Source organism: Tenrec ecaudatus, chromosome 10 (assembly GCF_050624435.1).
Source record: "Tenrec ecaudatus isolate mTenEca1 chromosome 10, mTenEca1.hap1, whole genome shotgun sequence".
NCBI lineage: Eukaryota > Metazoa > Chordata > Mammalia > Afrosoricida > Tenrecidae > Tenrec > Tenrec ecaudatus.
Window position 1 is genome coordinate 107,622,097 of NC_134539.1, and position 13,499 is coordinate 107,635,595.

Below are 13,499 nucleotides of genomic sequence, written 5' to 3' on the forward strand. Positions count from 1 at the left end.
TACTGAGTTTCTCCGTTATCTTTTTCCACAGATGTAGTAGCTTTATTCCATATGTGTTCCATCTGATAAGGCCCATGATTTTATTGTTGGAAAAGTATTTCTAATAAACTGGTCATGGGTCTTCCAGAATATTGATACACATTCTCTGGCATCTCTTTATCACCAAGGCCATCTTTTCCAACTACCAATTCTTCTTTATTTCCAACTTCTGCATTCCAGCCACCAATAATTATCATTCCTTCCTGATTGTGCGTTCAGTCGATTTCAGATACTTGTTGTTAGGCTCTATCCAGTCGGGGCTGACTCAAAGCAGCCCAGTGTACAGCAGAGCAGCCCAGATCAGTGCCCGGGCCTGTGCCGTCCTCACAGTTGTTCTGTCCGAGCCGTGGAGCCCGGCCGGGACTGCAGAGGTTGGTAAAAACCTTCCATTACTTTTGACATTAGTGGTTGGTGTGTACATTTAAATAACACTACTATTAAGTGGTCTTCCTGGTGGCATATGGATATTACCCTATTACTGATAGCATTGTACTTGAGAACGTTGTTGAAATGTTCTTTTTGACAGTGAGTGAGTGGGGACACTATTACACTTCAATTTGTCATCCATCATAGTCGATCGTAAATACTTTTTCGGTTCAAAATCAGAAATCCCAGCCCATTTCATTTCAGTGGTGACCAAGCATTCCATTTCATTTTGACAGCTTCTTAACGCATGACAACCATTGTCCATACTTCATACATTCCACTTCTTAACGCATGACAACCATTGTCCATACTTCATACATTCCACTTCTTAATGCATGCCAACCATTGTCCATACTTCATACATTCCACTTCTTAACGCATGACAACCAGTGTCCATACTTCATACATTCCACTTCTTAACGCATGACAACCATTGTCCATACTTCATACATTCCACTTCTTAACGCATGACAACCATTGTCCATACTTCATACATTCCACTTCTTAATGCATGCCAACCATTGTCCATACTTCATACATTCCACTTCTTAACGCATGACAACCATTGTCCATACTTCATACATTCCACTTTTTTTTTAAATTTTAACAATTTATTAGGGGCTCATACAATTCTTATCACAGTTCATACATATACATACATCAATTGTATAAAGCACATCTGTACAGTCTTTGTCCTAATCATTTTTTTCTCCTCTTTTCTTTTTTTACATTTTATTAGGGACTCATACAACTCTTATCACCATCCATACATATACATACATCAATTGTATAAAGCACATCCATACATTCCCTGCCCCAATCATTCTCAAGGCACTTGCTCTCCACTTAAGCCCCTTGCATCAGGTCCTCTTTTTTTTTTTCCTCTCCCTCCCCTTTCCCCCCTCCCTCATGTGCCCTTGGTAATTTATACCTCGTTATTTTGTCATATCTTGCCCTATCCGGAGTCTCCCTTGCCCCCCCCCTTCTCTGCTGTCCCTCTCCCAGGGAAGAGGTCACATGTGGATCCTTGTAATCAGTTCCCCCTTTCCAACCCACTCACCCTCCACTCTCCCAGCATCGTCCCTCACACCCTTGGTCCTGAAGGTATCATCCACCCTGGATTCCCTGTACCTCCAGCCCTCATATGTACCAGTGTACAGCCTCTGTCCTATCCAGCCCTGCAAGGTAGAATTCGGATCATGGTAGTTGGGGGGAGGAAGCATCCAGGATCTGGGGGAAAGCTGTGTTCTTCATCGGTACTACCTCGCACCCTAATTAACCCATCTCCTCTCCTAAACGCCTCTATGAGGGGATCTGCATTGGCCGACACTTGGGCCTTGGGTCTCCACTCTGCACTTCCCCCTTCATTTAATATGGTATATATATACATATACATATACACATATACATACACACACTTATATATATATTTTTTGCATGATGCCTTATACCTGGTCCCTTGGCACCTCGTGATCGCACTGGCCGGTGTCCTTCTTCCATGTGGGCTTTTTTGCTTCTGAGCTAGATGGCCGCTTGTTCACCTTCAAGCCTTTAAGACCCCAGACACTATCTCTTTTGATAGCCGGGCACCATCAGCTTTCTTCACCACATTTGCTTATGCACCCATTTGTCTTCAGCGATCCTATCATGGAGGTGTGCAGTCAATGATATGATTTTTTGTTCTTTGATGCCTGGTAACTGATCCCTTTGGGACCACTCGATCACACAGGCTGGTGTGTTCTTCCATGTGGACTTTGTTGCTTCTAAGCTAGATGGCCGCTTGTTTATCTTCAAGCCTTTAAGACCCCAGTCACTATCTCTTTTGATAGCCGGGCACCATCAGCTTTCTTCACCACATTTACTTGTTCACCCACTTTGGCTCCAGCCGTTGTGTCGGGAGAGTGAGCATCATAGAGTTCCAATTTAATAAAAGAAGGTATTCATGCATTGAGGGAGTGTTTGAGTAAAGGCCCAAGGTCCTTCCGCCACCTTAATACTTGACCTATAAATATAGACACATAGATCTATTTCCCCATCCTCCTATATATATTTGCATGTACATGTCTTTGTCTAGACCTCCATGAATGCCCTTTGACTCCTAGCTCTTTCCTCCATCTCCCTTGACTTTCCTCCTGCCCTACTACCATGCTTCATCGCCACCTGGGCTAGAGTATACCTCTTCTCTAAGCAACCTTACCCTTGATCATTCCACTTTTTAATGCATGCCAACCATTGTCCATACTTCATACATTCCACTTCTTAACGCATGCCAACCATTGTCCATACTTCATACATTCCACTTCTTAACGCATGCCAACCATTGTCCATACTTCATACATTCCACTTCTTAATGAATGGATTTTTGTAGCTGTTTGTTTTTTTTCCATTTTAAGTCAAGCCACATCAGCAAATGAATTCCCTGAAAGTTTTGCTCCATTCACATCATTAAGGTTGGGTCTAGTTTGAGGAGGCAGCTCTTCCCAAGCCATGTTTTGAGTGCCTTCCACCCTGAGGGGTTCATCCTCCAGTGCTCTTCTCAGATTCACAGCATTGTCACAAAGTATCAGGTCCTTCCTAGTCCGCCTTCATCTGGAAGCTGTGCTGAAACCTATTGTCCATGGTGACTCTTCTGACCCAGTAGCCTCACTTCCAGAATCACAGCAACATGCACAGCAAACTGACTGATGAGCAGTGGTGCCCAGGAATTATGGATGAGAAACGAGAGGGGGTAAATAATAAAAATTATGTTTTACAGGTATGATTATCTGGAATTTACTGACGCTAGAGGTGGGAAAACACGCTACGACACAAAAGTGGGCACTGATAAATGGCCCAAGGTGAGTTGTGGACCAAGAAAGAGGTCAAGTACTTGTCTTCCAGTTCTCTTGTCAGCCCTCAGAGGACAGTGGAAACATTAGTGTGCATTTCTGTCAAAGGAAGGGTTTCTCAGGCTTCAGGAAACCACAGCTCCTCCCATTTTTGTGATGAAAGTTTGTTTCTGTATGGCTAGACTCATTTGTTTACTCATCTTTTGAAGATGCTTTGGCTTGACAGTGGTAGAGCTTCAGACCTACAAAGCCTAAAATATTTATTGTCTGAATTTTCACAGGAAAAATTTCTCAGTCCTGGGTTTCTGTCAGGATTGTCCTGAGTAAATGGAGAATTGTAATCTGTAGCAAGAAAGGGTTGGTAGGCCCAGGGTGTCCCAGCAAAAGACCCACTTCCCCGTTGCTTGGGTGGGGAGGCTAAGTACTGTCTCGGGCCATTCCCCTTCTCACTGTTGTACCAGCACTCTTGGCTGGACGCAGAGGATGGGTGAGCATGCTCCCCAGCTGAGGAAGTGTGGAAAGGACATGGGCAAGGCCTCTGACTTCAGAGGGGGAGGAGAATCCCCATCAGCCAGCATCCTCCAAGGAACCCTCCGATCTGATTACCGATCTGACACCACCCTCCCCTCCCACAGCACTCTGTGCTTTCCAGGGTGTTCAATAATCTGTTTCACTGACCACACAGAACTCACAGACTCATCATTAAGGGGTTTATTAGGGAAAGTCATGGGCAAATGTATAGGTTAAAATTCAGGGTCAGAAATGCTCAGGACACAGTTCTTCTGGTCAGGACAGCTTTTTCTCAGCTGTGCCTGCAGGCAGCCTCTCCATAGTCCTTGGCCTCTCAGCCACTCAGCTCCTTGACCTTTGTCCTGCTCAGGCAGTGTTACAAAGCTCTTTTAGCACTGCTGATTGATGCCCCAAAGGGCAATCATTCTGCCCTAAACCTCAGCGGGAAGGTGCTTAGCTCTAGCTCAGTGGGTCAGCAAGCCTAGCTCTCCAGTTTAGTGCCTAGAAACACCCCACTGGACAAGCAAGCTTCCTGCCCAAGGCTCTCAGCTTTCCTGTCACTGGGCTGGGAATCCCCCTCTCCAGCTCATGCTCTGGCTCTTGGTTATGCACTGCCACTCTGCTGATTCTGTGTCACAACTTTCTGTCCCCTGGATCTAGTAGAATTAGCATGCAGGAGTCTCGGGATCCAAAGGATTCACTCCACCCCTGCCTCTTCTTGATGGTAGTGTGATCCCCTTCCCCTTTTTTACTCATCAGGAAAGCAGAAGCACACCCAATCCGCAAGGTCCTACCCACTCACTCGTTAGTTACAAAGGCTAAGGCTCCAAAGTCAAACCCAGGCTCACTGCCACTAAGTTGCTTCTGACTCACAGCAACCCTGTAGACAGGGTAGACGGCTCCTTTCGGTTACTGAGGCTGTAAATCTTTCCGGAAGCAGGAAGGAAGTCAGTCTCTTTCTTCTAAGATGAGGGCTCGCACAGCCACATTACATAATTCACTTCACTACAGGAGACCAGCAGATAAGCAGCCAAGCTTTAACAGACTGAGCAGCTTTCAGCCAGAGTTGACTCTTTGTGATGCAGTGTTGACTTTCCTGTGTCAGCCTCCCTCCTGCCCAGTCCTCCGACGGTTGGAGTACAGACCGGCAGTATTTTGAGTCATGACGAACATTCTTGCAACTGAAATGCTGCCTCCATGAATGTGTTTGACACATCAGAGTCTTCTTTGTTTCTAGAAAGTGACCTTTAAGTCTGGCCCTCGGCTCCAGTTCCTCTTCCACTCTGACAGCAGTAACAATGAGTGGGGCTACAAATTCACGGTCACTGCCTATGGCCTGCCAGATGTTGCCGTGTCGTGGGGATTGGACTTGCAACTCCTTATTTCCCGGCTGATGGGACGCCTTGCTTCCCAGTGCTTGGCACTCAAGTCTGCTCATCGTAAGTCCGCGTACATGCTGGTGGGCAAGGTGCGCACTAGCTCTCGGGCATGGTACCTCCATGAATGGCATCTCCCAAGGGTCGATCATGCTCCCTGCTAAGCTCCCTGCTAAACTCCTTTCAGCTAACCCAGAATCAAATGACCACCTGACACCATTGCCACAGAGTCTTGATGCAAACTCTGGAGCCCAGCTCGAAGCACACTGTGCAGCATCCCCTCTCTCTGGAGGGTGGGGCGAAGGGGGCGGGGCATGGGCTGTGGGATTAAGCAGCATTGCCATTCTTATTCTCCAGCCAGAGGCAGAAGTAGAGAATAGACTAATTGTATATCTTTTTAAAATAGGGATATTTATAGAAAGATGTCTAGAAATATATTTAAAGTTATGCGTATACATTTTCCCAAGAAGTACAAAACTTAAACTATTCAATTATATGATATGTGGATTATATGCCAACAAAACTGTTAAAAAGATTAAATTTTTTAAGAGGAATGATAAAATCCAGTTTTCTAGAGTGAATATTTTATATCGTTTTCTTATTTATGTATAATGATATTGTTTATTTTTATTAATTGAGAGTGAATACATCTATCATTCCATAGTTCAGTCATGTCTAGCAGAGTTGTACAATTGCTACCATAGTCAGTTTCCACCAGACATTCGTTTTCTTTTTGGACATCGTCTCCTTTTACCTCCCCTGTGGCCCGCGCACCCCCCTCCCCAACCCCTGAAACCTTTCTTCTACTTGCTGTCTCTAAAGGTTCATCAGTCTTGGGTTTCACATAGGAAAGCACAGACAAACATAGAACACAACTTCAAGAGGGTGAACGCCGATGACATGACACCTCTGTGACACACCCTAGTGTGAATAAGCAAAACACAGACACAGAAAGTATTGACAACCGGACCAGGGCCAGCATGCTGAAGAAATGACTCTCAAACATGTCCACTGCTGAGTCAGACTTATGCCTTAGGTCTTCTACACTCGCCTCTCCCATGCCCTCTGTGAAGTACCCCTGCCCTCCCAGCCCTCGAGTGTTGATAGACGGAGCTCACCTGAATCTGTATCATTTTCTTGAGTTTATCTAATTAAAAAAGTAAGATGTGATAGAAAAATCTCATAATGGAAAATAGTGAAATAAAAGTAGAATTACTACACTCATTGGTAACTAGTAATTAGTAGCAAAATTAACATTTTGATGTTTTTCTACCTAATCTTATGTTCCTGTGCCTATTTATAAACATATTTATGCTGGGTATGTAACTATGTTTTACAAAAGGAAGTTGACAAAATTGTGAACGTTTTGAATACTTAAGTACTCCAGCCTCCCCACCTGCGGCTGACTGTCTGCTTTCAGCTTACTATCCAGACTAATAATTTGAGAGGCAGCTCGTAGCTGAAGCTGTTTTATAGAATGGCAGTCTGTTGGCACTTGTTTATTGTGGTTTGGCTTATAAATGCCTTATATTTGTGAGGGATTAGAATTGCATTCTGATAAATGTGCATGAATTCTCTCCAAGTTTTAATAATCTCCTGTGTTTTTAACTGTGTGTGTGAGAGAGAGAGATAAAAAATTCTCGGTGTATTAAAGGAAAAGAACAGAATTCTGAAAAGTGTCTTTCTTTTTCCAGAGTTAGGGAAGGACATGGCAGTACCTCAGGCAAAAATGGCAGTAGTCCTAAACTCCCCCTTGTGGAAACCTATCTTCAGGCATCAGATAGATCCAGAGACGGACTTTGAAGCACATGGGCCCACTTGCCCACCCCAGGACAGCAAGGAGGTGCTCATTCTTCTATTCTCGTTCTGCTGGGGGATGGGAAATGTCCACTCATAAAAATTACTTAAAATTATCGACCTCGGTTGCCTGCACTAAGCCATTAGCTCCTTGTGCATTTGGTGTCTCCGCTGTGTGTGTACCTCTGGCTGGTGTGTGATGGTGTTCAGAGGTGTTGAAGAAGGACTCCCGTGAGGTGTAGTAGGTGTTCAGGAGGCCTCCCATGACAGAATTAGCCAGCAAACAACTTGCGTCTCCTTCTGATGCCTTGAGTCAAACTTGAGAGTCAGTGATTTGTACTGTACCTTAGGTGTGAAGTATTTTAAAATTGGAACAAGTCTGCCCACTTACACTACGTTTCCTCTCTCCATCCTTCTACCTCTGTTCTGCTCTCCCTCCGGGAGGCTCCCCTCTAAGTTCATGAGGACTCCAGTGCTGGAGCCCGTGGTGGTTCTTCAGCTTTCAGACCCTCTGCTGAGTGCGGCTCCTTCAGACCGTCTCTTCTCATTCTGCCACAGACCCAGTCTTCTCTCCATCTCCCTGCTTTGTCCGCCTCCTCTCTTCACCCGAGTCCTCCTCTGGACAAGGTGGACTGTACTCAGTGCTTGCTCCTTCCCTCCCCTCACCCCCAACCTACCTCCAGCCTTTCTGCATGTTTCCCCGAGTTATCTCTGTCCAACTCCGGTTCTTCTCCAGGCCCCCAGGCCCCTGGTTGGTGTTTCCATTTAAGTGCTCCGACCCGCTTTAACTCAGAAGTGTGCAGCCAGCGCATCTTCTTGGAGGGCTCTGCTTCTGTTACTGCCCTGACTGTGTCCCCTGGCATCAAGCCACTGCTCCCTAGAGGCGCCCTTATCCTCCCTTCTTCTTGCTTCTCTGGCCCAATCAGCTTCACGCACTGCGCATTCTCCCCAGGGGATTCACTCGCTGTTTTCTGACTCCCTGTTCCTCCAGGCCCTCATCTTGCACCTGCATTATTACAGGGGTACCTACCAAGCTGTTGTTGTTTTAAATCATCACATTGTCTTGTCATCTACTGCCAAGCACTATTAATGGTTGCCTGTTGCCCCCAGGGTGAAGTCTAAGCTCCTCAGTGTGGCAGTCAAAGCTCTCTGCAGTCTCCTTTCACCCTACCTATCTGACTCTAGTTCCCACCACTCCCCTGCCGAGACTTCAGGCCAGGTCAGTCTCCCCACTGTCCTTCCTGAATCAGAACCTCTGCTAATGGCTATGTTCCTCAGAGCCAACCCTGCTCATCCTTCTGTGTCCAACCCAGACCCAGAGCCTCCAAGAGGCTTTTCTTAATGACTTTAACCTTTCAGAAACTGTACTTTGATTTCTTAGCACTGGACGTTCCTTCTAGGCACTCGAAACTCTCTTGCTTTGTGGTAGAACTGGTACTAATGCTTTTAGTGTATCAGTAGAGCACCATTGTTTTTAATCTATTTACTTATCTGTTCTCCCTCCAATAGATGTAAACTTCCTGAGCGTAGGTACCGTGTCCGACATGTCTGCTTGGACTTTGTGTGCTTGGTAACTTATTTTTTGTCATGGATGTCTTAAATGTGATGCTTCTTTTTTGTTCCCAGGTTAAGACCATCTCTGACAATCTCTGCCGCGATTTTCTCCTTGATTTTACTCAGTCAGATCCTGCTCAGAACCTCAGTGGGCCATATTCAGAACTTGTCAAAGGTGTCATACACGCATGTCGAAAGCAGACCCCAAAGACAGATATAGTTGCTGGTTCTACCATCGATCAAGCTGTGAACGCCACCTTTGCCGCTCTGGTGTACTGCACTCCAGACTTGCATGAGAAGCTGCAGAAATACGGTAACTTATCCTACCGGGGACCTTTCTGAGCTGAAGGTTAATTGCTCGGTTGTAAGAAGCCATCATCGGTGCACATTTGTAAATATTTTTAAAATTTAAGCAAATTGCTATAACTGGAGTCATCGCCTATTCTACTTTTTTGCCAGTCAAAAGATTCATGACCAGTAGAGTGTTAACAAATTGTGGCTAGTTCCCTAACTAGCAAGTAATTTGTCTGTGTCCTAGAAGTTTGATGGGAAGAAACCTTGGCTTGGATTCTAGTCTCAGCTCAGAGATGCTGAAGCAGTGCAGTTTCCAGTCAGTCAGACAGCCTTTGTGGCCGCCTCACTTTCCTTATCTACAAAATTGGTTGAGAACTAACACGGACATTCTCAGACATTCTGATTCAACAGGACACGCTCATAACCAAGGAAGAAAACTGGTATTAACTCTTACCTTTTGACCGGCAGTGTCTGTGGAGCCCCACCCCTGCCAGGCTCCCTCCCATCTCTTGGCTTCTGTCCCCCAGGGATGCCATCTCTGGGTAGTTACTGCCCCTGCATCCTAACACACTGGCAGGCAGAGTCTGTTTGACGCTTCAACTCAGGGAGGGGAAAGCATTTTCAGAACCCACCAGCCACTTTGGCAGGAGATATGTTCTTCCCGTCACACAGATGACATGTCTTATTGTGTGCAAGTAGCACACATGCTCTACACACTGTCTGTCCTACATTCTACTTTCATAAGTATGCTTTGCTATATATAGGTTTTTTTTTACATCTGATATCTTCAGTTTCCTTTTTTTTTTCCTGGTCAATGGATTTGATGTTAAACTGTCAGAGTAACCAGTCTATATGCCACATTAAACCTATACCTTTATGCCTGTTGATGTGAATGTTTGGGGCCCAGCTGCAGACCCTCACCAACCTACCCCCAAGTCTCTAAAGCAGCCCTCTGCTGGCAGGAGCCCTCCCCTGCTCTGCAAACTGTTTTCTTCATTAGGGAGAAATCATGTTTCCTGCTTTGGAAACAGCCCTCCCCAGGGTGGTCAGCCCCAACCTAGGAGGTACATAAGTTAGCACAACCTGGGCCAGAGAGGCCACTTGGGCAGGCAAGGTCAGCACATTCTGTTCCACCACTCAACTGGCCCACCACCACGTTTGGCCCATTTGAGTCTCCCACCTGTGTGGGGACCTCGGGGCAGGCATGAAAGGCACGGGTGCAGAGGAGTTGGTCATACATCCCTTGCTCAGATGAGACGGACCTGACTGGTCACCAGGCGTGAGGGGGGAGGGGCTGCATGCCTGGGCTGTTTGCATCTACAGCAACACTGTACTGCTTGCCTACTGGTTTCACGTGGGGCTGGCACCACAGGGCCCAGGCACATATAAGCCATGGCCCTTGCTCACCTAGGGCCCAACCTGTGCAGCCCTCTTCCCGACCTGGTATAACATACTTGTGACATACTTGGGTGCAGATCAGCTACCAGGAACTCCCCCACTCAGGCTGGGCCACACGCTGCCCCAGGGCAAACTCAGTCTAGATACTACTAAATTCACTCTATGCATTCTTAATCACGCTTGCACCTTGATTACACAGTAGGGTCAAAAGTTATATTTTCAGACTGTTGAATGAAGGTGAATGAGGTCAAAATCACTTCTGGAAATGACACAAGATATGCATGGCCTGCCATAGCTTATGACATAAATGTGTCATTTCCATCCTTTATATAGGTGTGTGCGTTGTTGACCTGTATGCTCTTTTCAAAGGAGTAGGTGAGCATTGCTAGTATTAGTATTATTATTACCACCATCTCTATCAGTCCTTTGGATCTCCAGTTGTGAAGTTTATGCCCTGATTTCTGAAGCATTTCCATTATGCCTTCAAATCGTCGTCTGCCCTTGAGGAGCCGCGCAGACCATCTCTGTGAGGCCTGAGTGGTTTCTGGAGGGGGGAGCCCGCTGGTGAGGGACGTACGTGCTTCTGAGAGGAAAATAACGCATCGCTTTAGAAGCTGTACTGTTGGACAGTCTTCAATACTCGTGTTTTTTGGTTATTTTTCTAATTGTAAAAATAATATTCGTTGTAGAAACATGAAACATTTACCATGTTTATCATCTCCCCATGTCAAGAGTACCTCTGTTAACCTTTCTTTTATCGTGACTCTGGCTCATCTCCTGAAGAGTGCTGACTGCTGACTAGTCTTTACTATCTTCCTGCCCTCATGTCTAGGCATCTTACATACACATACACCCCAAAACCAAAAAATCAAGCCCATCTTTGTGAGTTGAGTCCTCCAACACCATGTGTTCCCAAGGAGAACCCAGAGTTTTCTCGGTTGTGGGAAGAGATTTTACAGTCAGCTCACCAGACCCTTCTCCCACTGAGCACTGATGCTTTGAGTCACCAGCTTTGCCATTCGCGCTCAAGTGTGCCATCACACACACACACACACACACACACACACAGGCCCCCCCCCCAGGTCAGTGATAACTTTTATTACCTCACACTGGCTCCACAGTGTCTCCATTTTGCAGTCATTGACAAACACGAACTTCTGAATATCAGGTTTAGCGCAATCTCCCTGGCTGTCCTTGAATAATAATGAGATGAAAAGGCTGCCAAAGGGAACTTTCCAAACGGGGATTTGAATATTAAGAGGACAGAAAACTTAACAAGTTTGAACTTCAAAAATAAAATGCAGAGAGGTGGTTGGTAGGTTTTGAAACAGTGAAGAGATTAAACAGTAAGGAAAACTTAGTTGGAAGTAGGGACAAGAATTTATTACAGGTGTATTGGCTTCATTCGTAACCCCTCTTCCTCCGAGTCTCGCTTAACCATCCTCAGTGTGTGAGTGTTGGAGTGGGGGGAGTTGTTCCTGCGCTTAGGGAATTCTGAGGAACCATGGGTCTGACATTGCAGCGGTGCTCGCTGAATGTAACCTGCTCTCTTTCCTTCTCTCCCCAGTCAACAGCGGGGGCAAGACAGCCCTGAGTGAAGAGTTTGCACAGGTGTATTCTTTGGCTGATGGGATTCGAATATGGATGGTAAGATTTTTCTTTGCATATGATTCTACTTTATTTTGGGGTTCTCCCACCATGATATCACAGGATAAGGGTAGCTGCCTTAAGAGGCACTCTTTTCTTAAGAGTTCAATGTGAGAAAAGCTATCTTTTTAACCAGATTTTAGCAATGTGAATAGGAACAGAACAGGTTATCACCTGAGCATCACAGTTGGGTGAGTTTGAGAATGTTTTACTTCATCTACAGATTTGATTGAGTAAACAGGGTCCCATTGAAGCCCTGGACATGCTTCAGTCACCCAAAGGTCCCTCCATGAAGTTCTTCGGCTCAGAGGCACAACATTCATTGTGTTTGAGACTGGCACCTGCCAATAGTTCTAAGCAGGCCAGGGACCAATTCAGACTGCAGTTGAGAAAATTGGTTCTGCATCATTGCTTGTGACCGCAATAAACCAGGAGAACCCAGTGTCCATTGGCAGGAGAGCAGATAAAAAGAATATGTGTGTGTATTTATATCATGGAATCATTTACTACAATGGAAATGCATGAACTCAAAGCTACCAGTATCCACAGTGACTCATAAATATGATGCATAGGAAATAGGAAATTACAGTAGAATGCATAAGTATCATTCCGAGTGGGAGAGAGGGGGAAAAAATGAGGAGGTGATACCAAGGGCTCAAGTAGAAAGCAAATGTTTTGAAAATAATGATGGTAACAAATGTGCTTCACACGATGGAAATATAGATTGTGATGAGTTGTACGAACCCCCAATAAAATGATTAAATTTTGTAAAGTATCATTTCCATATGATACTACTTATGTAAGTTTATGTATACACATCAAATCTCTGTTATGTAGATCAGAATGTCATAAAATTATACAAGCATATGGAAATGATAAGACCAGATTCAGGAGAATTATGTTTTATTTGTTAAGCATGGATACGAGTACCTATCTACAAGGAAGCTTTAAAAAGTTTATAGAAAGATTGTGTTATCTCTCATTTCCATTGTTGGAAGCCCCCTTGTATGAGCTGTTACATACGTATCCATGATGTATTATTACATGTTATGGGGGCACAGTAGATTAGTTGCTGGGCTGCTAACCAAATGGTCCACAGTTCCCATCCACAACCCCTTCCCAGGAGGAAGGTGAAGCCGTCCGCTTCTGTGACGATGTGTAGCCCAGAAGCCCTTGGATCAGTCTGCTCTGTCCTAAAAGTCGACATGAGTGAGCTGTATGGATGAAATGCCTACAGTATCGCCACCTTATTGTCCTTTATAGATTTATATGTGTCCTAAATGTTGCATGAGGATTAGAGGACACTCTTTCACTGACTGGGTAGAGGGTGGATATGAGATTGAGAGTAGGTGACGAAGATGTTGTTGAGATCAGGGTGGCTGTGTTACTTAGTAAGGTTCTCAGTAGGGCGTTGTGGTTGGTGTGGGCGGTGCGCAGATATTTCCGCTGTGCCTGACTTGGGTGTCTTAGTAGCTGGTGGAAGCATCCATCAGGGTGGGAAAAGTGACCTTAGCCTGGGAGTGGTGGGGAAGTTCACTTTGGGTCCTGTTCAGCCTGAGGATATGTAGGACATCTAGGTGGACAATTAAGTACATGAAAAAAGCTAAGTGTCTCATGTTCAGGGAAATGG

General features: G+C 45.4%; 1 protein-coding gene across 2 annotated transcripts in view; it reads left to right on the forward strand.

Moving 5' to 3' along the window:
* The window catches only part of ZZEF1 (zinc finger ZZ-type and EF-hand domain containing 1), a 115,527-nt gene that overhangs the window by 63,104 nt on the left and 38,924 nt on the right, over positions 1–13,499 (forward strand). For both annotated transcript variants that reach the window (XM_075561167.1, XM_075561168.1), the window contains exons 23-27: positions 3,221–3,302; positions 5,041–5,242; positions 6,874–7,022; positions 8,603–8,843; positions 11,790–11,869. In XM_075561167.1, coding sequence (XP_075417282.1) covers positions 3,221–3,302; positions 5,041–5,242; positions 6,874–7,022; positions 8,603–8,843; positions 11,790–11,869 — 754 coding nt within the window. The remainder of the gene's footprint in view (positions 1–3,220; positions 3,303–5,040; positions 5,243–6,873; positions 7,023–8,602; positions 8,844–11,789; positions 11,870–13,499) is intronic.